The 25,458-nt window shown below is 34.4% G+C and overlaps 1 protein-coding gene across 1 annotated transcript in view; it reads left to right on the top strand.

Moving 5' to 3' along the window:
* CACNA2D3 (calcium voltage-gated channel auxiliary subunit alpha2delta 3) overlaps positions 1-25,458 on the top strand; it is a 468,241-nt gene that overhangs the window by 213,973 nt on the left and 228,810 nt on the right. Inside the window, exons 9-11 of the mRNA XM_074836249.1 lie at positions 2,906-2,980; positions 17,433-17,522; positions 24,855-24,968. Of these exons, the coding sequence (XP_074692350.1) occupies positions 2,906-2,980; positions 17,433-17,522; positions 24,855-24,968 (279 nt within the window). The remainder of the gene's footprint in view (positions 1-2,905; positions 2,981-17,432; positions 17,523-24,854; positions 24,969-25,458) is intronic.

Here is a 25,458-nt window from a genome sequence, read left to right as displayed (position 1 = left end):
AAGGAAAAGAAAGTCTCTACAATTAGCAAAGAGTATACAAATTAAAATAATAAAAATGCACCCTTGCAAGAATTCAAACCATCAGAAGCTGACATACCTTTTTATATAAATTTTTTTCTTACTGTGCTTTCATTTGTCTCCACACAGTAGAGGAAGAACTGCTAACAAACAGAACACTTTCAGGTTATGATTGTTACCCATAGAACACATAAACCAGTCATTTATGCATGTTGGCATAATCCAGTTTCTTCAGCCATACATAGCGGATTACTTAAAATATTTTTGATAGTAATAATCTTAAGGTGAATTAGATGCCACAAATGCAAAAAGTGTCACAATTTGTCTGGGTTTCAGAATGATGAATATCTACGTTTTCTTATGTCCACAGTGACAATAAAAGTGCTCTGTCCACGTGCCATCTATGTAATTGTGCTGTTTATGTGAGAATGAACATTTTTATTCATCCTTTTTAAAAGCAGACTGATTCTGTAAAAGGGGGCTGCTAGGGGACTCCAGCATGTCCTCTGTGAAAGTGTGGGCATCCTTTACACTATGCAATTGAATACCAGTGGCAGCATAGTGGGAAGCTACTGAGAATCTATCTGGGTTACAGTGCAGCTAGCAGACATGTAAGCTACATGTCTGTGGGAATAACCTGGGAATATGAGTTACTCCAAATAGTAGTTAAAATAAATCTTATGGAAATCTAATGAACTGAAATTATGCTACTTAGATGCAAGGTCTGATAGAGTAGGAAGTTATTTAACCTATTTGCTGGTGGTGATAGTCCTGGAAAAAAATAATTGTGGTACTGCTACAGCATTAGGAAATTCTGAGTTTGCTTGCATGCGGATGTTTGAATCTGAGACCATGATTGAGAGACAAGTAGGCTTTAGTATTTTATTGCATGTTGGCCAATTACAGACACTGTGCTTGGTATCATATAAAGAAAAGTATGTATGTTAATATAGTTTCCAGTGACAGCTACAGAAATCAAGCTAAGAACAGGCTTAACCAGAAAGTATGTTGATTAAGGAAGATGCTGAAAAAAACTGTGTGAAGACAGAAAAAAGCTTGGGAGTAGGGGCTTGTGTACCCGTGTCTGTTACAGATTTTCAGTATTTTTTTACAGTAAAATGGAATATGGTCTTGACCTTGGCCTATAATAAGAGATGGGGTGTAGACTTGGCATTATTATTTTGCAATGACTGTCAAGAGATAGATGGGAAAGCAGTCTGAAGAGAGATACTACAGGGGAAAGTACATAATTTATCAGATCAATAAACTGTTATGACACTGGTACATGGGACACTCCCAGTAACTCTAAAGTGTTCTGTAGAAGTCTTTGCCTTGTTTTTCGTATTGCCTTTGGAGCAATAGACATGTCCACAGAGTCTCAGATATTTCAGTAACATTAATGGGAATAGTTAGGGAAGCATGCAAATCTGCTGCAGAAACTAAGTGTAAATATCTTTCGAGCATTTTTGTTTGTCTCTATATAACCAACCAACTACTGTGTTGATGCTGATGTAAACAGTCTGTATAACCAGCAATAGTAAGGGGAGTTACTCTGGGTTTGTTTTTGCTTGTAGCTGAGGACAGGGTCTAGCACAGTGCCTCAAGAATAACTTGATGCTGTTCAAATTAAACCCTCCTCCCTATGCAACAGTAATTATGTAATTAGGTGTGTGGTGAGCTGTGTGCTGTTAAAATAATGATGATGATGGGTGCCCAGAGTGGAACAGGTTGCAGGGGTTCATGGTTAGTCATATGTGTAGAGAAAGGAGAGGTGTTACGTTGAAGAGAGTAGAACAAATTCAGAGCTACAGGCAGACAGAGGCAGTGAGAACTTGCAATGACAGAGAACCTTGTCTAAGCAACATTCTCTAATGAGTCATTGTAAGACTTTTTCTATTCCCACTAAGGTGGAGGAAAAAAGGAGTAAATCCATATATTAATCTGATGAAATGTTTTTCCTGATTATTTTTGACTTGATTTAACGTGTCCTCTTCCATTGTTTACTATGGATGTTCTGATTCACTTAATGCCTGTGAAAGGGTGAAACTGTTTAAAGCCTAAATGCAAGGGCATTATAGTTTGATCCGTGATAACTTCTAGAGTAGATTAAATTAATGAGAGGAGTTGTTAAGTTACAACTCTATCTGTACAACTAATGTAGACTTTTTGAAGGTACTTCTGTATTAATTTGACCTGCATTGAAATATTTAAAAGATTTAAACCATCAAGTGACTTAAGCATCCATGAGTCTGCAAGATCTACTCACTGCAGATAGTTTCTTTTAATGCTTAAGATGCTTCTGAAAATAAGACTAGGCTGTCTAACTTAGGCCTTGCAAGATAAGCAGATAATTTCTTAAAGATCTACCACAGCTTCATGACTTAGTGTATAATAAGCTACTCTGACTGAAATTCTGACTATTGTCAGATATGTTCAGGATTCGTTCAAGCTTACAGACTTTTTGGCATAGCTATTCCACTATTAACCTTCCAAAATGTTAGCCAGCACCTCAGGTATTTGTCAGGACTTTTTTTTAATATGTAGCAAAGAACTGGGAGTTGTGACTGCGATGTATCAAACATGACCTCTTAATACTATCCAGATTCCAACTTCAAGGCTGTTTATGCCAGCTAGTATATATAGTGCCCATTAACTCCACCTGACTGTTGGCAACCATTCAATTAAATGCTCCTTTTAAAAGTATAAAACTCTAAAACATTAAGAATCATGTAAAAGAAATGCCACAGCCAGTTTTAAAAAATGAACCAAATCCTTTTGTTCTTGCTTTATATGCATCTTTCACTGTAGTTCTAAATCATTAAATTAAATTGTATCTCTCAAAGCTTTTAATTAAATTTTTCATCATACTTTTTATTTCTCTCTATAGTATAATGAAGAACTTCACTACGTAGAGCCGTGTCTGAATGGAACATTAGTTCAAGCAGACAGAGCCAACAAAGAGGTAAGGAATGAAAGTAACAAAACAGCAGAGAGATAGGATGCAGTGTGTAACAATGTGCTATAATGATCTTTTCCTAGTACAATGCATTCCGTTATTAGAATTTATTAATTATTCCTCTTATGCCATTTCAAAGGAGTCTTATGTGACTTGGTAGAAAGAAAAAGAAATAACCTCATAGTCAATTTAATTGACTAAACTTAATGAAAGAGTACAGAAATCACTGAAAATATACTGTTAATAAAGTTTAGTAATTATTTTAAGTAAAATACTTCAGTTGCTTTAAATTGAACTATCATTCTGTTACCAAAAATTACTGAGGAAGAGATTGCATTCTGAAGTCAAACACACACTAAAGTTGAAACAAAATCTCAAAACAAATTAAAACAAATATAATATTATGTGAATAAAAAAATTTAGCATTCCAAAGAGGTGTTTCAAAATAATAATGCATTCGTTCAAGAAAGTTCTGTGAAAGTGTTCAAATTAATTACATCTGGCTGGCATTTTTCAGAAAAAAAAAATTACATTGATTTCAGTGAAAGTTTTATTTGAAGGGGGATTACATTTTTAATCTGCAGCTTGAAGTGTAGTTTATTGCCTGCCAGCCAAATGCAGTTGCTGTTTGCAAGCATTGCTCCATCACAGTTCTTAGAAGGGTAAAGTTAAGATTATGCTGTGTAAAATTGTGAAATAAGATAATTGAAAAGTCTTGCATTTTTTGTAGGGGGAAAGGCCTGTTAAAATAAGCCACCTGTGTTATTATAGAACTTCTTCCCTGCTAAAGCTTCTTCTCTTCTTAAAGTGACTTGTCTACCTATACTGAGTCTTGCATATGGCTGGAGAGGGCAGCAGTCTTGCATCATCCTTTAAATATTTCTCTCTCTTTTTTTTAGTAAAGGCAAATCAGAACCATTTCAGCTCAGTACTGAATTGTGCTTAACATTCAGTGCAGTACTTCTTTTTTGCTGAATAAGTCAATGAGATGTTACAGAAAGTAGAAAACATAGCTCTGAAAACACACTTCTAAGTGTGTCAATGTCTAAGTGTATTTTTATGTATACCAAGACAAAATTAATTTGATCTTGTTATGCTGAACTTTACTCCATTCTATTATTCACATGAGTTGTTTGCATTTTACCTACATATACATCTACATTCCACAGGAATTATTCTTCATGGGCAGCTTCCTTAATATACTTGGTGTTCTCCACTGTTGATTCTTAGATTATCTAAATATCATTTTGTTACTATGTGGAATGACTGAATTGTTTCTAATCATTTAGTGTTGAAGACCCTTATTTGTGAACTGTGATGCAGTTTTTCTAAATGAGCACTTTATTGTGGGTGCATCTAATGAGCCATATGAAAGCTGTGCAAGTTCTTGACTTAAAACTAAAGATTCAAATATATTGGCCAGATGTACTGTCTGGAATTAATCCTACTGTTAACCTTTCCATCACCCTGCAACTGATCAAAGTGCAGATTACTGTATACCCATATGTTACTTAATGTCAGATTTGTTTTAATTTAGTTGATCAAAAAGTTTTTATGCCACCCAGATGATTCTCAGATTATATGAACAGTGCTCAATTATTCAAAATAGCAAAATACAATTTCATACTTTGTTCTCCAGATTAAGGATCAATTTAAGTTCTAGTTAGCTAAATTACTATTTTTTTATTATTTCTGGTGTCACTTTGTGCTTTATTTTGCCTATAAATTGAATAACGCATCCAAGGTTTTGGAGAATAACTAAATATGACCTTTTCCCCCCCAATTTTTCATATTAGTGAGCTAGTTATTGTTCTTTCCTTGAAAGGCCAGAACTAGAGGATAAATTTGAGATAGGTACCATGTAATAGTTCTGTGTATTTTTATATACTATGACTTTGTCAATCTTAATTCATTTCTTAACTTCTGTGAATTTATATTATTTTCCTGGTTTGTGTAATGAAGTTAACAATTTATTTGCCTAAATGCTGGAAGATGCAAAAGTGCCATTGTCCCGAGTATAACTCAGAGTATAAAGTAAAGATTGTCAAGGAGATGGACATCCACTTAATCCTAAACGAGTAATTCAGTTATCATGCTTCTGAATTCATAGTTACAAACAGCTTTCTGATATTGTTGTAAGAGCTGATACTGTGTGATTTGAATATACTGACACAGCAAAATTACCTGGGAGCCCCATCAAAGACTGACTGAATTTCCTGGAAAAGTTTATCTTGGATTCAGAGTCTTTTGGTCAGGTCCATAGAAAAGAGATGTTTTAAAATGTTTTTACTATGCACATTCCAAAACTGGTCAAGAGCTATCAGAGCATTTAGCTGTGTTTTGGAACTCAAGAATTCACTCGTTTGGGCTGTTACTTTCATTTCTGTAAGTCTGACAGATATACCAGACTTCTCCTGTAGCTTTTCCTGTGTAATTGCCAAATTGTCCATTGTAATATCAGATGAAAGTAGATGAAATTACACTTTCTGAACCAGTCTCACAAGTTAAATACTCCTTTGCATGTTCACTGGTAATAACAACTCTTTCTTTTGGTTATTAAATGATAAAACAGAAACAAGAAAAATATCACCAAGAACACTGTAATATGTATTTTTTCAAACATTATCAACATATAACCATAATTTTCTGTATTGGCAAAGTAGAGCAAGTGATTGACCAGCAATGTTTTAAAATATATGATATTGTTTCAGTTTGTACATAGGCCTGATTTTTCGGAAGTCCAGCGTAGGTCTGAAGATGTGACTATATATTCCTTCTAGAAGTTTCTGTTCTTTATCTTTTAATGTCAAATATTCTTCTCAATTGAATGGAAGCAAGGATGACCATATCTGTTACTACCAGTATAAGCTCTATTAGCACCAAAATAAATACCAGCATTTTAAAATAATTAGAACATTTTTTCTTTAGCTAGCAAATATCTACTCCCATATGCTAACTTTAAACAGAAACAATTGGAAATTGCTGTAATAGTATTTCATATTGTTATTTTGCCTTATGTGGAAGGTGGAGATGTATGTTGCTGATGATTGCAGGGACTGAATTTTTAACAGTTCATTCTACCACTCTTTTATATTGCTATATACACACCCAACCTTACCAAGGACAGGTATTTCTTAATGCAGCATTTGTTGCTGGAAGCATGTATAAAACCAGTTTTACCCAGCTATTAATTTCTGCTGAGTAAACTTTAATTTCTACAATTTTGACAGTATATTTCTCCCTCTCTCGCTCTCTTTTTAAAAACCATAATACATGAGTGCCAATATCAGAAATTCCCATTAAATGACCCTTTAAGTCCCCCCAATATACACAGATGCACACCCCAGTTCTTGCTAACTGCATCTTTCTAGGTTCATCTGACATCACGTGTAGCAAATAAACACAGTTCTTAGGAGCAGAGATAAGAAATTACTCTGAGATGTTTGACTGGAACTTTTATCTCATGAGGAAGGCAGCTGTTTCAAAAACTCCAAATAAAAATTGCTTTCACAGGATCAGTACCCCAATCTACATTTGTCTTGAAAGTATTTATTGAGGAACTACTTTGCTGTCTTTATATAAGGCTCAGATGTTTTCAGATGAAATCTTTCTACTCTGAGGATGTCACTTAAACATGCTGAATGTCTTTCTTTGAATTGAGTTTTCTTTAATCTCTAAACTTTAACAAACCAAAGAAATGGAAAAAGGAAATCTAGATTAGGCTGTCCTTATCACTTGCACTTCATTTGTAGTGAGGCAAAGGGCAAACAGGGCTCTCAGCAGAATAAATAGGGTTAAATTATACTAACTTGGGGCAGATGGTCCAGGGCTGGACTTGGGGAAAGGTCCTCTTATTTTGGGAGAGCTGAGTGGGGTGTTTACTTCTGCTGAGAGAGTTCCCTTCTGCCAGCACAGACACTGCCCCACTCATCCTGACCTCTTGCACAGCTGCAGCAGCAGCCAGCCTGGCTTTCCAAGATGTAGGCATAAGTAAAATAGTTTGGTTTGCCACCCGCAGCAGCCTGCTGCCTCAGGCAGTTGGGCTACAGCCAGAGCCTCTTCTGTTCCCATGCAAAGCTTGTCTAGGTAAGAGGAAACCTGGGAGCATCTTCAGGGAATGGAGCATAAGGATTTTTTTTGGTAGGCTACAGGAAACTGCTTCAGCCTTAGGGTTTATAGCAGCCTGGGAAATGAATGCTTCTTAATAGTGTTGGTGCTGAATATTCAATGGGATTATGGGTAGTAAATGAACATGGTCTTTCACATACAGGGATGGGTTGCAGAAATTCTTCTCCATAATGTGCAGGGAATGTAACAGGTTTCCAGAGAAACAGACTTTCAGAAAATCCAATTAGTCTTGGGAGAAAGGAAAAAAAAAAAAAAAATAAAGCTATGTGGTGTCTGGTTTACACATTTTCTCAGTGAAACAGTATGACTCTTGCTGCTTTTTTTTTTTTTTCTTCCCTCCCTTTCTCCACAACTCTTCTTTTCTTGGGAAGGAAATAGTATTGTAAACACAGTGTTAGTTGCACACATTGGATCTAGACCACTTTTTTTTTCTGGACCACAGTGTGGGAACTACTTACCTAAAAGCAAAAAATCCACTCTCATTAAAGTATGAAAAAGCATTTAAAGCATTGTAACCCTCTTACATCCACGCTGTGGTGACACTCTCCCTTGAGTAATGTGGCTCAGTTTTCTGTTCCAAGTGTCAGGAAAGATATTATAAAGCCCACATACCCCACACCCCTCCCCACCATTGTTCTCTGTCTTTCAGGTAGGAACGCGGGCCTGACACTGGAGTAAATCTGTACAAAGTGCATGCAGAGCAAGGAAGTTGCATTTCTTTGAATGACAACCCAATCAGTACTGATGAAGCTGCATTTGTTTCCTCTACAATGTGCAATCTATATTCCAGTTACATCTTTGCTTAAATTATTACTTCCCTATCCCTGTAGTTAATATTTTAGGTCTCCTTACGGCCATTTTAGTAAGGGTGACAAGTTAGATTTACATGTTAATTCTTGATCCTGCATTGTTTTGTTAAGTAAAGAGAGCAGTTAGACACAAAATAAAACATACCACGAGTACTTTTACCTTTGCAACTTTCAACTTAGTTCAATGCATGTTTTGAAGATTGGTACAGATTTCACAGTGATTGGCATAGTGAAGGTAGTGAAGACAGGATTCTTCTTTTTTTGAACAAGCCTCATCATACCTGTAGGGGTCACTTGATCAAAATCACTCCTTGATTAAAACACTAATAAATACCTGTCTGGTGCATTACAGTAGATTTTTAAAGGATGTGAAGTTTAATATAATTAAGCATTTAAACATTTAACATATTCATGCATTTTTGTTAAGTGAAAGGAGTGAAGGTTGGAGAAAACAGGTTTTCAGCCCTAAATCTCCAGTGTGTTGATCAAGTAACATGCTTTTCTTTAAGAGTGATGATACATTGAAAGACGTGATGATTCTAAGCATCTAAACCTGTTCCCTACCAGCTTTAAGAACAGCAAAGTAATGCAGTCTTGAGTTGTAAATCTTCATTTAACTTTATTTTTTTACTTCTAGAACAATCTACAAGGAAGAGATGCTAGCATAATATATTTAGAAATCTCCACATTTTGATCAAGTTGGGGATTTTTTCTGCAAAATTGTTGATTCTGTAAAAGCTTATGTTATGTGTAGCTTGTAATCTAATTGCACCTTGAATTTCTGTCAGATACAACTTCAGAAAACTTATCCTTTGGAGAAACCTTATTGATTCAAGTCTAGTTTAGTTATTTATAAAAGACAAGCTTACAACTTCAAATATGACAGTGATGTGAGTGGTGTTAATATATGTGCCACCAATTTTACTAAAATACAAAGTAGATATCCCCGTACTATATTTCTTCCAACATACGGTGTTTCTGCTTTCACTTTTACAATAGGAGAATATAGTAATTTCTTTTAAGAATAATTATAATTTCAGGTGATATGGCAGGCATCAAGTTGCATCCACTTATTTCTAAAATTTTTCATAGCCTAGCATTTGACATAAAATTTTTGTGTTGGCACATACCTGCATTGAAGGTTCAGTTTAGATGTGTGGGGACATATTCTCCAAATGTTGTAAGCTATCCCTAATTTGCAAAACTTGCTTCAAGTTTCATTTATCACAAAAATTAAATCTATAATTACATTGGGTAGCATAAATGAGGTTGAAATTAATCTGTGATCATAAATGTGGTTTAGTAATATAAAATATATAACATCTATTTGAATTTTACCAGACTAATTTATAATTTGGCATTAGCATTAAACAGCTGCTACCTTGAAGTGTATCAATTTGCTATACACAAATTTAAAAAAGAGTGGGAAATAATTCAGACACTCTTCTGTCACCGTCTGCACTTTCTCCACAAATTACAAACATGTGGAACTGCCTATTTTAATCCTGCTTTTCTTGGGCCAAGAGGTTTTCATCTTTGAGAAACTCCATGTTACAATTTACCTACCCCAAAGGAATCGGATGACAATCTGATTTAATGTAACTCCAGATTTAAAGTAACAATATTACAATATACATTCCTCTTTTATATGTTGTTTTAATGTACTATATATGGGTTGAGGACATTTCTTTGTAAACGTTTCCAGATGATATATATCATCTTCTAGATGCACAGATAGGCATAGTAACTCCAAACTAAATCAAGAACTTACCCCTGCATAAATTAGAATGACAAAAATAGACAGATGTAGTGTATAACTTCCAATGAGCTTTTATTTTTGTATGCAATTACCAGAAATTACATAACTAGAAGACTGATTCAGCAGTGAAGCTGAGTGAAATTGCCAATAAGAGGTTGGTAAATACAAATTTTGTGTATTGAATATTATTTAAGCAAATTACTTAGGTGTCTATTTATCTGTCCACCTCTGTCAGATTTCCAAAAAAGATTGTTGACTGTATTGCTTAGCTCTTAAAAAACCAAAAGTTTAAAGTCTCACTGAAATGGCTAGCCATTTTAGACCCCCAAAACTTTCAGCTAGCCCCAGACCACTGGTCTGAAGATTTCTGTTGCAGCCCCAGGCAACTAATTTACTTAACAAGAATTTGTTTTTAATCTGAGTATATTGAATCTTGAGCTCTTTGTTCAGCATTGTTTTCAGGATTGTTTTCCTGAAAAAAATCCAGTCTATCAGCACAAGATGCTAGGGGACACAATTGGTTGGATAATCATCACCAGCAAGCTAACCTGTAATTGCCCTGACAATGGATTTTAAATGGGATGATGCTTAAATGCTTTTTACAGATGTGAATGCACATTTATCAACTGTTAGGACATGTAGGTAAACTTCCTGTGACACATCAGTAAACATCACTCTCCCACCTCACACATATGCCTTCTGATTTTTTTTTTTTTTTTTTACTGGTTTATATGCTGATGTACTTCACAAATCTGATAAATCTTTGTCAAGTATGTCTCAGGAACGTTTAGAGTTATGTTTGGAGCATGGATGAACTACTACTAGGAGTAGCAAAAAATTGCACAAAAACTAACAAAGAAATCTGGAGGAATGTTGAACCCATTAACAATACTTTTCTGTAGGAAGCTCACCCTCATCAGACAATTAATAACAAATATAGTTTTCCAGTGTAACTGTATAAACTCTGCTGCATTTATCAGTTGTGGACTTTTACTTCCCTCTTTGGAGTCACTGGAAAATGCTTTATTCGTGTATGTTTAGACTTGAATCCATGGTCCTGTAACCCCATCTAATTTTGGTATTCCTACTCATAAATGGTACCTTATTTTTGGTAATCACAAGGAACTTACAATAAAATCTATCTGTACAGGGTACTGGGACTACTGTATAGTGCATTACCTTAACAAGAAGAAAATCAAGACTTTGTTGGTTGTAATAAAAATGCTGAAAACTGTATAAATAGGAAGTTGGACATAACTCCATTAACTAGTTCAGAAGCACTAAAATAGAAAAAAAAAAAAGAGGCTGGTTTAGCCAGGTAAGTAGGAAAATAAGAGATGGGGACTTGGTTTGGTCAGAGGTTTACAACTGTAAACTCTCTACCAATGTACTTTCATCTTGTCAGATGTAGAGATACATAATGCAAAGGCAAACAGGTTTTCAGGTCTTCCAGATAACGGATCTGCTATAAGCCACAGCAAGCTGAACTTACTGGGTGATGTATCTCTATTTGTGAGGCTTTAGGTGGTGTCCTCATGTTAAGATGCATTAAAACAGCCTGTGAAGTCTTGTAGACTGTGTGCCAATTAAAAATTGAGCCAAGCACACCACTGTTGTGACCAGCTTTGTCACAATGCTAAGGAACAAATCCATCAGTGAAATTCTGTGAATGTTTGCTACGGTAAAAAGAAGCTATAGCAAACCACAAATGCCAGACATTAGGGATTATGTTAGTTGACAACTGGTCTGCTTTTTTTTGTATATGTTTAAAATGGCATGGTTGTTATGGCACTTATCTGGCATTTGAGAATTGGAACTCAGTTCCCTGTTTCAATGTATCATTACTTGCTTTCAGAGGTGTTTGTTTCCTCAGATATTGAATGAAGGTGACTGTAACTACTTTCTTTTTCTTGTTTAAAAAGGGTAAAACCTTGAAGGTTGCGGAGTATCCTTATATTATTTTAATGGAGGCCAAAAAAAGTCCCTGACTGTTGCACAGATGCGGGACTCTTTCTTGTTTTTTAGGTGTGTGACCAGGTTCTGTTCACTTTCAAAATGTAAAAATTTGTCTTGTTGTGATTATAGATAGCAGTCAGTTTTTATAATCTCAGAGGGTAAACTTTGTGAAGCCATTAGAACAGCCTGTAAAATCAAAGACCAATAAAAAAAGACACCTTGGAATTTCTTTGGTATTGTCTCCAAATCAGTAAATTATTCTTCAGCTTTACTATAGGCTAGATAAACCAGTGTGTCATTTTGGGAACCTGCCACAAAGGAAAAATTCAGTTTTTGTAGTTTTCTGGCCTTCATCTCATCTTCATCTTCATCACCTCCCTAAATTCTTCTATGTTCTGGATCATGAAAAAGTGCTCTGAATCTTTGCAAAATCATAAATGTCATCACCAAGCACAGATTTGTTGAAATAAATTACTTGAGTTATTTAAATGTATTAACTATCAAACCCCAATAAATCAAAAATAGGCAATTGAAAAAAAGTAACAGAAATACTACTTGCTATCATATTTTGCCAGACAATTTTACTCTAATCCCTGAAGTCTGAAAATTTAATGTAATAATCTAACCAAATATGGTCCAAAGTTCCTACAATTGTTGATTACGCTGTGAAGCTAGAAAAGGTGTCTACACCTGGGTGTACCAAAAAATTCTTTCAATAATCTCATTATAAGAAAAACTCCAAGTTCAATCATGATAAATGGTTATAAATTTGTTCAGTTATGCCCAAGCCATATGCAACAGTGGTGTGATTTTTATTATTCTGTATAACTGTCCCATGAGGCATAGAATATGAAGACCATTAAAAATCTTTCTGTGTTCCTCCTCATCTAAGTTCTGAAATAGTCCAAGTCAAGTTGGGCCATCTGATTTTTAAGCAGAAATAGGTGTGTGAATATTATTTTTCATCTTTGGAAAAACAGTGTCAGTATACCCTGGTCAGTATACCCTGTTGTTCTTCCAGTAGGCATTTTTCTAACTATACCTAGGACAAGAACCCATTTTCTGATTCCAGGTCCATCAAATGTATTTGTTGGTTTGTTTCTGACTTAGAGAGTCCTAACAAACTTTACACAGTTTAAAAAGGAAAGAACCTTTTTGATTTGCATACATGGATTATTATCAGATGTCAGGCTCACTGTGACTTTCTGGTTTTGACAGTGGATTGTGTTTATAAACAGACAAGGATCAGCAGCATGCAAGGGTACAAGACCAAGTGTATGCATTGCTGATGTTCTGGTTTGAACCCTTGTAGATATATGCAAAGACCTTGTTCTGGCTGACGTGGACAGGTGGATTTGTATCCTCGCTCTCTTTGGCTCATGTTTTTCAGCCGCTCTAAAAGGATCATAGATACCTCCACAGCTGAACACATCTGCACTTCCTCACTGTAATAAGACACAACTTCTCCTGTTGAGCTCTGGCCCTATAATTTTGTAATCAGACAGCAGAGTCTGATTGTCATAATTGTGTGCCTAATTTGCATTCAGAATTACCAACATTATGCATGTCAATTAGGTATTTGAGTCCACAATTAGATATTGCACATTCTGGTAATTGCACATGGAAATTAGGCACACAGTTGCATGTGAATGTTTGTGCACACAGTTGGACAGATATCCAATTCAAACTCTAGGAAATTCAGATATTAATCTACAAGGGCTCCAATGGGACAGCGAAGAGAAGCTGAGATGAACCAATATTATTTGTTGTGGAGTTTATTACTAAGAAGAGCTATTTAAGATGTAAAGATTAAAAGATGCTTTTTGACTCATTAAGAGCAGGGGACTCCTGCTTTCTGGGATCTGCGCGATTTCTGAAAGTTACTGAAAGTGGAATTGAGGTGTTTGTTACTTCATTCCAAAATCACTTTTTCTTTAAATTGAATTGATATTGTCCTGCCCTGACATTTTTTCACTACTAGTACGGTTGAAATGTACTTTTCTGGTTTGCAGTGCTGTTGTAAGGGATTTAATTATTGAGTGGCAGTTGGAGACACATGTGGGCAAGTTGTAGAGAAATTTTGAGAGGTGTACTAGTTTGAAACTGTTTTTCTCATACACAAAGAATACAATGTTTTTAAAAATGCCTTTTCCAGTAACAAAGAGGGCACTATAGCATGACTGGTAGGGCATTGCTGTACTGACTGGACATGTGAAATAGGAAAAAATGAGGTTTTGGAGATTTGGATTTTTTCTTATAAATTTTCCTTAAAACAACAGCATAAGAGACAATAGTTGTGTCTGACTTTGAAGTCAGAATAAGGTACCACTCTTTAAGAGGGTAAAAAACAATGAAAGTACAGCAGTACATTTTGATTATTTAATAATAAACAGCGTCAGCTAGATGTAGAGTGAACAATCTGAGGAAGCTATTCTTCGTGCTGCCTGTAAAATGCAACATGATTTCTTTTGGCATGGATCCAATTAATGCTACACATCCATGGCATCTGGTATGATAAAAAGGGAAACAAAAAATGTTAATTTGCATGTTGTTGTACGATTTTTCCAGTGGACACACAAAGTGCTGAAATTCTCAAAAAAAACCAGACAAGACAAAGAATGGAGTTGGTTTAAAAAACAAATCAAAAACCCCCATAAACTGCCTCCAGACAAAGAAAGACCAAACCACACATGCATTTTAGTTATTTAATCCTTTTGCAGAATCACCTTTTGTAGCATCTGTTCACTCTAAGGCCTGAAGGCAGAAAATATTGATTTGTTAAAATTCATAGTGTATGAAATCGATTTTTAACATTTCTACTGTTTTGTATCAAACAGACATCACTATTATATTTCTTCATATATCAACAGTGTATTTTCCAGAACCTGTGTATATATATGTATATATATAGCTATGGTATGAGAAAATGTTTGTTCTCCTGACTGATCATGTGAACTGAATTAATACAATAGAGCTTATACCATTTACTAGTAATTTTTGGTAATCTGTTTATACTGTATGTTCATACTTGACAATGTATAAACTTGATATTGTAATAAACATTCCACAGTACTTGTCTCTGAAATGTTCAGAGACTTTATAAATTATTGTGGGTTTTTATAACAAAATAATTCTAGTCTAATTATGAACCAGTAATGTATTCCAAAGAGAAATATGATTGGCAGTAAATATTTATTTTAACATATCTGATTTATGAAAAGTTAAGATTGGAAATTTATTTCCAGTACAAAAAATTTGGCTTTATAAATTTTCAGAGAACTCCTCGGTTTCGGAGTGAATCCCTGTGTTAATAGGGAAGCATCTGTGGTAACTATAAACTAACCTTAGTACCATGTATCTGGGAGAGACAGGCTGTGAGCATCGGGCTGCTTTAGCAGATTGAAAATGTCTGGTCAACACATAACTTTGATGTTATGAAATCGGTTTTGTCATTGATGAAACAATAGTAAACTGCTTGTTTTCCATATTTTTTAACTGTTAACAATACTTTCTGTTTAAAATTATCAGCTATATGTAAAACTGGTTTTGCTAATGTTTCCTGGAGAATTTTATAAGCATGATGTATTTTAGGTTTTGAAGATTTCCAATGAACAATTTTAAATTCATATGAATTTTTCATATTTAATGAAAAACAGTTGTTTTTTCTGAGTTTCTGAAAAGCTTTAATGACAGTAACAGTCCTGTGCTCTAGTTAATCCTTTTGTATATGGACTGATGGCTGTGTGTATTAAAGTAACTCCGAGTACTGAAGTTAGTAGTCTGTGAATCTGACTGTTGGTCAGTTACTGGGTTTTGAAATAGCAATGAAATGCACTGTGCTGTGCTGCTGACAGTTGGAGTAGCCCTTGTATGGGAAACTGCCGTCTTTGCATTGCCGTTCTTAATTTCCAGGCCATGTTAGTTGAAGCCAAGAATATGTCGATGTGGTTTTTGATCAGTTTGGGCCTAAATTTCAGATATACTTTTGTAATGGATACAGTTGGATACAGAATATCAAGAGGTTGATGCATTTATTGAATATTTGGGTATTTTGTATTCATGCTTATTTTCATTATTACTTGCAAAAAATATGAAAGGCACAATTCAAGGGACAGTAGTAGTTTAATTTTTCTACAAAGATAATGAGTTTGATTTGATTTTCTTGCCTACAATAATGCTTTAAGACCAATAGAGTGATAAATAAAAATTTTCCTCTTACTAACCTGTTGGGATAACTTTTTTATCCAGTTGTGGAGACTGAAATAATGCTCACAAAAGCACTGCCTCCCTTGCTATTTCCCACCACATATGTCTTAATTTTCTTCTTACAAATTAATTATTATATTTAAAAATTATTTTAAACCAGTAATTACTAGCACTATGGAGATACTTTTATTTACTTAAGTTAGCTATGTTTAAGTTGGGGAAAAGAAGAACCATTTTGCAGTGTAGCTGTATCCCTACGTATTTAGACAAACAAGACTGTGCCTTTTGTCTGTTCAAAGTATTGAGCTGCGATGAACCACATTTACTAGGTCACTATGAAGTAATTGTTTTGGAAAAGCAGCTCTTTTTTTGTGGCTTCAGAATTGCCTGGAGTCTAGGATGTAAATTTTCCTGTTTCAACTTACTGAAATTTGGTAATGAAACAGGAGGTTCTCTGCCTTCCAATATACTACTACAATATCTTTTTATTTTATGAATTTAAAAAAAAAAATGTTTCCATCATAGAAAATCAAGGGAGCGAAGTACTTGTCTGTTGATTTGCATACAGTGTCCCTTTATGATAGCATGGTTCATTATAGTGTTTTTAATGATATATTGCTCTTTCTTATAAACCTAAGAGAATTTGTTTCTCCTCTGAACATTTTATTTTTGGAAAGTAGTGCTAACATTGTTTTGAAAATGTGCTACCTAGTACTTCATAACTTACATTTCCTCTAAAAAATTACAATTTAATGTACATATTATATAGTAGTCCTATATTTTTTTTGAGTGCAAAATTTGTAAAATTTGTCATACTTCTGAGATATCTGGAGAAATAACAAATGTTTAGGAAGAGGAAAATATAGGATGAATTCTGACCTGTCAACCTCTAAGAACTGCTAGTTACAAAATCCTACCCATGCTCATGGCCAGCAAGTATGGCGGTGCATAATTGATGAGCCATTTAAAACTGAAAAAAATTGGGTTTAAGTGTGACCACACAACATAATACTGAAGATAGTCACATATAGCTAGCAAGTGGTTAACCCTGTCTTTCTTGTTGTGTAGAGCAGTTCTTTATCAATCTAAATATTATATTGACATTGATAAACTGCATTTAAACTGTAATGGCCTAATGATTAGATTCTACCATTTTTTTTAGGGAGAGATCATAATAAAAAATTGAATCCCAAAGCTAAATTTCAAAAAGAATTATTTTTGTTAAGTAGCAGATCTCCAAAACCTAGAAGCTGAATAGTTAGAAAGAATATCAAATTTACTATGTGAATTAAAAAGAAGATACAGATATCCCTAAATAGAAACCCAAACAAAAAAAAAAAAAAGGAAAATTATTTGATTGAATAACTAGCCAAATGCATATCTTGTGATACCTTGACATTATTATTGTTCTAACACTTCCTTAGTTTAGTGTGACTTCAAGAGTCAAAAGGATTAACCAGGAATTACTTTGTTTTATGAACTGGTGTATGTAGTCATTTAAGAAGCAGGTCTAAAGAAGAATTCAGAAATCCTTAATCATTGATATCAACATGTATCTTGTAACAATATGCTGACAAATAAAACCTTGTTCATGTTTCAGCATTTCAGGGAACACCTTGACAAACTTTTTGCAAAAGGAATTGGAATGCTGGACATTGCTTTAAATGAAGCTTTCAACATGCTCAATGAAGTAAGTTAATGCTTTTCAGATTTATGCTGCTGAAACCTTTGTTGCTATTTAGCAATTACTGTCAATTTTAAGATAATAAATTAGAACTCAAAAAATGATGATAGTAAAATATTATCTATAGCACAATAATGCTATATAATCTATATGTGGTGAAAGATATAAGCAAATTTACATTTTTATATGTGTAGCTTTTATATTGATGTATTTTGTGGCTATCTATATACACCTACACATACATGTGTACATTAAATAAGGTTTATTTCAGTAGCTGTTCTAGGTGTTAAACAATACTAGGGTAAAAGGCAAATTTCACAGTTTAGATTGTTCTGTTTTTCTTTGGAAGGACTAACATTTTAGGAATGACAGGAATTTGTATATTCATTAACACTTCGAGAATACACACTCAGAGTCATGAAATGATTGTTCATTGGTTTGACTTTTAGCATGACAATTATAGCTTTTATAAAATAAGTTATTTGAACACTTTTGTACTTGACTAAGATAGAGGGAGAAATGTAAAGCTTTGTCTAACCAGCTCAGAGGTATTAATATTATTTTAAATATTTATCTGCCAAAAACATTAGGCTAACTTTCTGATAACATTCCTGTGAATAATGTCTATAAACAGGAATGCAGTCTCTAGAAGATGAACATCATGATCACGGAAATAATCTAGTGCAGGGCATCTAGTTGCCCTCCCAAACTCCACGTAAAATCAGTGTAGCATTCTTATTTGTCCAGGAAATTGTCCTTCAAAGGATATTTTAATTAAAGTCAGACCCATTGTCTTTGCCTGAAATCCTTTTCCTCAAAAGGTGCACATCAGTCTTAGTGGTTATCATGAAATGATTTTATGTAGCATATTTCAGAGATTTTTTTTGTCATTTCTGGCAAAGGTGAAATACATTGTCATGCTACATATTCCAGCAAAGAATGATTTTAGCAACATTTTGATTCAGCTGACTGTATACTTTCTTGGGAATGTATATTGGAAAAAACAAGAAAAGAAAGGAGAAAAGTGAACAGTAGTAGTAATGAAAGAGAATTAGTATGAGGGAGCAAACGAAAATAAAATGCACCATCAAATACTTATCATGATATTATGACTCAAAACCCTACGTAGTGTGATAGGATTAAATCCATTGCTTACAACCTCTGTTACTATCAGTTTAGATACAGGGTTTCTGTAAAAGAGAACGTCACTTTTTTTTTTTTAAATGGATAATTACAAGCAGATCTCTTCTCCAGGATCTCTAAACTAATGAACACTTGTAAACTACTATATCACAAAGCCACAGCAAAGTTAATTAAGCAGGATATATGTAGCAAATGACAGTTGAAGGGCTAAAACACTAAATATGTCAAAGGCCAGAGCAGATGTTGTGGGGGAAAATGTAAAGTATTTCAGTTAGCCTCAAGAGTGAGGAAAGCAGGAATCTGGTTAAAAAACCCCAAACACTCATTTGTGTCCCAAGTGCCAAGAGCCCCAAGGTGAAATACTAGCGAGCAGTGATCAATGAGTCCTAAAGAAAACTTAAACTCTTATCCCAGAACATTCACATTCTAAGACCTGGAATATTAGCTGTTATTTCAGAATGATGCTACATGTAATCCCCACCTAGCATTTTCTAAGGCAAAAACTGAAAACTTCTGTTTCTGTGGATTCTTTCGGAATGCTTCATCTTGCCCAAAGTTCACTCTTTTTAATAGGATGCCAAACCCTCGTTCTTTGCATCTTCTTGGTAACATTTGAAGTGCATTAGTGAGTCAGCAAAAGTGACTAAACACCTTCCAACAGGACCAACTCCTGCTAAGTGGTTGGATGTTATGAGTAAGAATCATCAGCCTATTAAAACATTCCCTGTAGCTTTCTTTGAAGTTAATATTAGCAGCTTAAGATATGATTGAAAATGCTTTGGTGCTTCCAGAAAACCTTTCTCTTTATTAAAAAAAGAAAATATTTAAAGATTATGCATGTATTCTTTTTAGTAATCTGAATCAATGAAGAGATGAGTTGATCCTTATTTAGAACCCCTATGTGTAGGAGTCGATTATATTATTTTATTATTTTTTAGTGAAGAGGGGAGGTATCATCTAGAAAGGTAGAGCAACATCAAATTCCTGGCATGTGAATTAAAATCATGTGGACTTTTAATCATTAAGTAACCTTTAAAATAGATTATGCAAGATCTTCTCTTGCTTTGAGTATTTCAAACAAGATTACTTCAAGGCTTTTAAAAGCTTTTTGAAAGCAACAAAAAAGAGAGGTTGCAATGTGATTCAAATGCAAGACAGTGATTTGATGCCCAAATTATTGGGTTGAAATGTATGGACAATGTTTTTTAGATGGTCAGTGTCTTCTAAATGTCTGATGATGTTGTGATGAGAATGTAGCTCCTTGTGTATTTAGCCACTCTAGTTTGTCTACAGATAGAAGTTAATATCTTCTCATCTGGTTATCATGGTGGCAGTCCAGCTGGTGGTAATTAATATTGTATAATGTTAATGTTAGTGATGGATACTTCCAAGTAAATACACTATGTGTTTCTTTCTAAGAACAGCCTGTCCTTGAGAGAGATTCACACTTCATATCCAGAAATAAATATTTATATGTCTGTGTGTGATATATATACATCAGCGTTAAAAGGAAAAAGAAATTATAATGTTTAGAGACAAGTTTTAAAAAATAAACAAATCAATGCCTTGTTCATGCTACTTGAACCTCTGTAACATATTCAGGGTATCTGCAGGTGTCTATTACAGAAGAGCCTAAGTTTAGGGCTGACAGTTTAGACCCCCTATCTTGCTGCTTGATAGTTCAGATCCAGAACTAGTTTGCTTTATCATTCTCAGTTTGAACAATGCCTTGGAGTGTTGACTGGGATACTTCATTAGAAGTCAATTCACCCTTCGTCTCTGGTCAAAGTACGGCTTTGAAAAGAGGAACCGTTTTGAAAACTAATGTCTCTTCTTTAAACTGAGATACATTTCTTTCAGTGTAAAAGTTACAGGGACTTAATTCCTGTCTCACAAATTAAATTCAGTAAAACTTACTATACTACAACTACGCTTAGTAAGGATTAGTAAAGAAAGCTGGAAAAACAGTTTTATAGTACATTTTTACTTTTAATGAAGATGCAATTTAGCTGTATTCTGACTTGAGTTTCTTCATGTAATGAAAACAGTTTTGTTTCTCTTTTTGCCTGACATTTCCCAGGCCACCTCTCTAGCCCTAGTAGATCCAATGTCTTAAAAATCATGTACCTTTAGAATTAATATGTATCCCAGCTAACCTCATTGGATTTTTAGAAAACAGACAAAGTAGCCACAACTCATGAATAACAGATGATAGAATAAAGATTGAGCTATGCCAACTGATGTTTTTGGAAAATTATTCTCCCTCACATTTACCAGGGTAGTTTTGTAAAGAAATATTTCAGTCACAAATACAATGAGCAAATTCCCTTCTTTTATTTTTTTTTTCTTTTTACTCTTCCCCCCTTCCCCCCCTCCTCCTTCTTTTCCCTTTTTCTACTGAGCTTATGTTCATGAAAATGTTTTTAAGTGTTTCCTTAAGTATAGTAATTTCCTTTTGGGAAAAAAAAAAAATTCAAATCTGATAGTCTCCTGGAGGAAGAAAATCTCATTTAAAATAAATAGTTAACTGTCTTTTGATTGAAGGATGTACCTTGCAAATGAGACCTCAAAACAAAATATTCTCCAAAGGGTTTGACTTGACAAGTGTGCCTGCCTTTATACTGTAGGATCATAGATTAACTAACGGTTCCAATTCCTTTGTATCCGTCTTGAAGCACAATATAGATCAGCTCTTTTCTGGGCATAAAATCCTAAAATGAAAAGATGAGGGTCTGCCTCCACCCACTGCCCACTTGTTCACCCAGACAGTGTGGAGCTGTGTCCCTCATGTGGTGCATGCCAAAAATGACAATGGGAAAAGCTGCATGAAGTAAAGAATGCTCTAGGTTGTTTCTAGAGGGTTTATTAAAAATCCCATCATGGGCACTGCATAGTCTTAGGAAACAGATGCACAACAGTAAACAGCAACCAGCCACAATACAAGAGGTGTTCTATACTAGTCTTCCAATCTGTATAAACTGAAAAATAGCCACTATGGTGATAAAGAAGACCTGAGATGAGATTTTTTTTTTGGTTTGTTTTAAAATCTGTGAGGTGACTGAAGTTATAATGATGTATGTTGTATAAAAATCTCATTAGATAAACTGATAGTTTTGAGAATAAAGGGAACTGACATCCCATGTACTGAATTGTACCTATGATAAGTGAGAGTCTTTTGATCTGTAGGGTCATGATGGATCATGCTACATGTATGTTCAGATCTATTCAAGGTGGAGTAATGAATGTTTCTATTTATACTATAAAAGGGAGCATAATAGCTTCAAACCATCTTGCATGTATACCTCCAGAATTGACAGCATAAAAATATTTTCCATTATATACAGGCATACTGGCAAAGTCTCTGGGAGCTTCTATTAAGCAGCCTAGGCCAGAGAAAAAGCTACTTACTCTCTCCTTAAAAGAGTACAGCTAACCATTTTCCACTTTGTCTACTGGCTGTGACCTTTATGTGCCAGAAATCTATTCTTGTGAATTATAGGTTAGCTAAGGATGTCTGGCCTACATTTAAAAAAAAGAAGCGGGGGGGGGGGAGTGAAGGGGGAAAAAAAAAAAAAAAAGAAAAAAAAAAGGAAACAGAAAAAAGAAAAAGCTTTGGTTTACACAAATAGTCTATTAAGACTATGGTTGGATTTTAGAATGGTTCAGGGGTTACACTACTTAAACACAGTTAATTTTGCCTTGTGATTACCTTTCAGTACTTAGGTAGATTGTTAAGACTTGAAGATGGTTGATACTGATGTCTTTGAAAAGCATGTATAAAAATCCACTTCTAAATTCTTTCCAATCATCAACTTATGCAGTGTTCATTATAGAGTGTAAGAATAGAGAAGTGCTTGGTACAGTAGTTAGGCACCTACTATGTCATGTGACAACTGCAATTATCTCTTTTGGTGACAAATGCGGTCTTTGCAGTGATTACCTTTAAAAAATCATAGCCAATTAAATAAAATTCTGTGACATTTCAAAGACTGTTAATCACAACCAAATGCTGTAAATGTCAGGATGCATTGAAATTTTTGCTGCTAACTGATGAATCACTGAGTTAATTGTAGTTCATCATAAGGCCCTTGTCATTGTTATTATTATGGAAAACACTTTCATCACTCTTGCTATTCAATAAAATTAAAGTTCTAGACAAATATGAGAAGATATTACTCATCAAAGCATTTGAATTTAATCTCATTCTTCAAAATATTCGAACAGACAGCTATGTAGAATAACGCAGATGCAGAGTGATGTTTTTTAATAAATATATGAAGGCATTCCCCCTTCATTAATTTCCTTTTTAATATACCTTGCCTCTTTCAATGTCCGTATGAAAAATATATCCCTTGAGAAAGTAACTTCATTTTTATGAGAAAATATTGGATCTAAGATCATACTAATGAAGGAATCCCACTTTAATAATTCTGGTTCTGGTTATGACTAAAAAACCTGTCATGACTGAAGAGTTTTAAGGATAGACTGCCTTGCAGGTGTCACAGATAGGAGTTTTCACACAGGCAGTGACCAGAATATAGCTAGCTCTGTAAACCCACATTAGTTTCCCTTTAAGTAACATGTTTCTATTACTGTTCACTGAGGTTCCTGTTTGATCAAAAGGAAACTGATCTGGAGGAGAGCTGCAGATGGTATGGATGATTGTTGAATGATATTTGTGGATGTGACTACTCAGATATAGAAGTGTGAGGGCTGAAGAAAAGAGGACAGAGCACTACTGGAACCCACCATCCACTCCCTTTCCTACTGCAGGCATGTCTATAAAGATGACATTTTTAGAAGTTAACTTTTTCTAGAAAAAAGGTTATTAGAGTTTTGGGAAGAACAGTGAATATGTAAGGGCAAGTAGACTGCAGAAAGCTTAAAGGCAAAGCAGTTGCTAGCGCAAATCAAACTAGAATACTCTGAATAAATTTTGTTGAATCCAGAAGCATTCAAGTCCCTGCAAGGCAATTCACCTTTAAATTTTAAATACTATTTCTTAAATGGGACCACCCTTTTTTGGGCACTATTCATTGCAGATAGGCTGGTGAGGTGGGACAAGTTAATTATTGCATGGCTTTCTCAGTACCAAAGGAAAGGAGGTAGGATGAGGCCTTGTCTGACCTCAAAGTTGGTAATGTACCTGAAAACTACATAGAAGAGAACAAAAGGAGATTGTTCATTCATTAACATGTATTTAAATGTTAGCCCAATCTATAAAGAATTGTGTGTAATGGCCCCAGTTTATTATTTTCACAGATTTTTTTAGTGTTCATAAAGAGTAATTAAAAATCAAATAATTTTCCAACTTTGCATTTTTTTGCTGAAAGCTGGATGTTTCACCTAAGTTCCTTGAATATATAAAATAATACACAGACAAATAAGAACCTATTTGACAATAAGAACAAATGGAGACACATGGATTAAAAATTAAGGCACCAACTCCAGAATCAAGAGATGAAAACTTATGTTGTGACTCAGGCCAATTTACTTGCTCTTTGACTAGGAGAAAATCCTATTTGTGGAATGATGAAACTTTCTTTCAGTACTCCAAAGGATATGTGGATTGCTGTCTAAGTACCTGTGCTCAAGCACTTCTGTTCAGCAGCTTGAATTACTTGTATGTATTCATTTTGAGTAATAGGAGAATCTGAGAATATATAAATATTAACTTGGTTTTCCCAGATAAACATTTATGAAAAATAACATATGGAATGTAGTCCTGAGTGAATATGAATGCCATATGAATAGTCATGTGTTTCTATAAGTGGTGTATCTTCTGTACTTCGCAGTAAAATTATCAGTCATTTATTTCTTCTTCCCTTTGTGTAGCTTGTTCTTTTAAAACTATATCTAAATCAAAGGAAACTCAGTGTAGATGCATCAGTACATATCATCTATCTAAAACAGGGGAATATACTTTTAATTTGGGGAACTGCTGTATTTATGAATGTTTTTATTTTTCAAGCCAATAAAATGGGGATATATAATGAATTGTGATTCTGTCACCCAATTGAAGTTACGATTCAGTAAGAACATGGTATCTAAGATAAAATGTTTTCAACCTGAGACTTTTTCACCTACTTCTAAGCACGCTAGAGATTTGACAAAATCCATGTTTATCCACTGCGATCCTATCTATCTTCATCTAACAGGAATGTGCTGTAACTAAACGATTGTTTCCTTTCACAGTTTAATCACACAGGCCAAGGAAGTATTTGCAGCCAAGCCATAATGTTGATTACTGATGGAGCTGTGGACACATATGATACAATATTTGCAAAATACAATTGGCCGGACAGAAAAGTAAGTATGTTATCACCTTTATTTGATGGAAAACTCAAAGCTTCATATCCAATATAAAGTGTATGCATATTGAAAAGTCAGTAACAATCTTTCTAATGATCTAAAAATTATTTTGGATAACAGGATGCTTCACTAATGACAAAAATGATGCTTATGTGATATTGCTCGAGGATAGAGATGGCCTTTTACTGTAGTAATGAATTTAGGATAATAAGGTATTAAGGAAATATTTTCCTCCAGGGTACATTTTTGACCATTATATAATGCTTCCCCTGGGAGACATCATTAAACATGAAAAAACTTTTCTTTCTCCCATAATACTTATTAATAATTCAATGCTTTTTGAAGCTAAAGAGGGGTATGTACTGTGGACAGTGAACGGTTTACTGTGACTGGAGAAGGAGCAGATGTACTCATTTTTCTAAATTTCTTTATTTGGCAGAGCGAGGGGTAGAGTTTGCAATTGGTGAGATTTTATTAAAAATGTATT

The sequence above is a fragment of the Strix aluco genome, chromosome 11 (genome assembly GCF_031877795.1).
Source record: "Strix aluco isolate bStrAlu1 chromosome 11, bStrAlu1.hap1, whole genome shotgun sequence".
NCBI classification, from domain to species: Eukaryota; Metazoa; Chordata; class Aves; order Strigiformes; family Strigidae; genus Strix; species Strix aluco.
The sequence above is the reverse complement of the archived record's forward strand: the minus strand, read 5'-3'. Positions and strand labels throughout refer to the sequence as shown.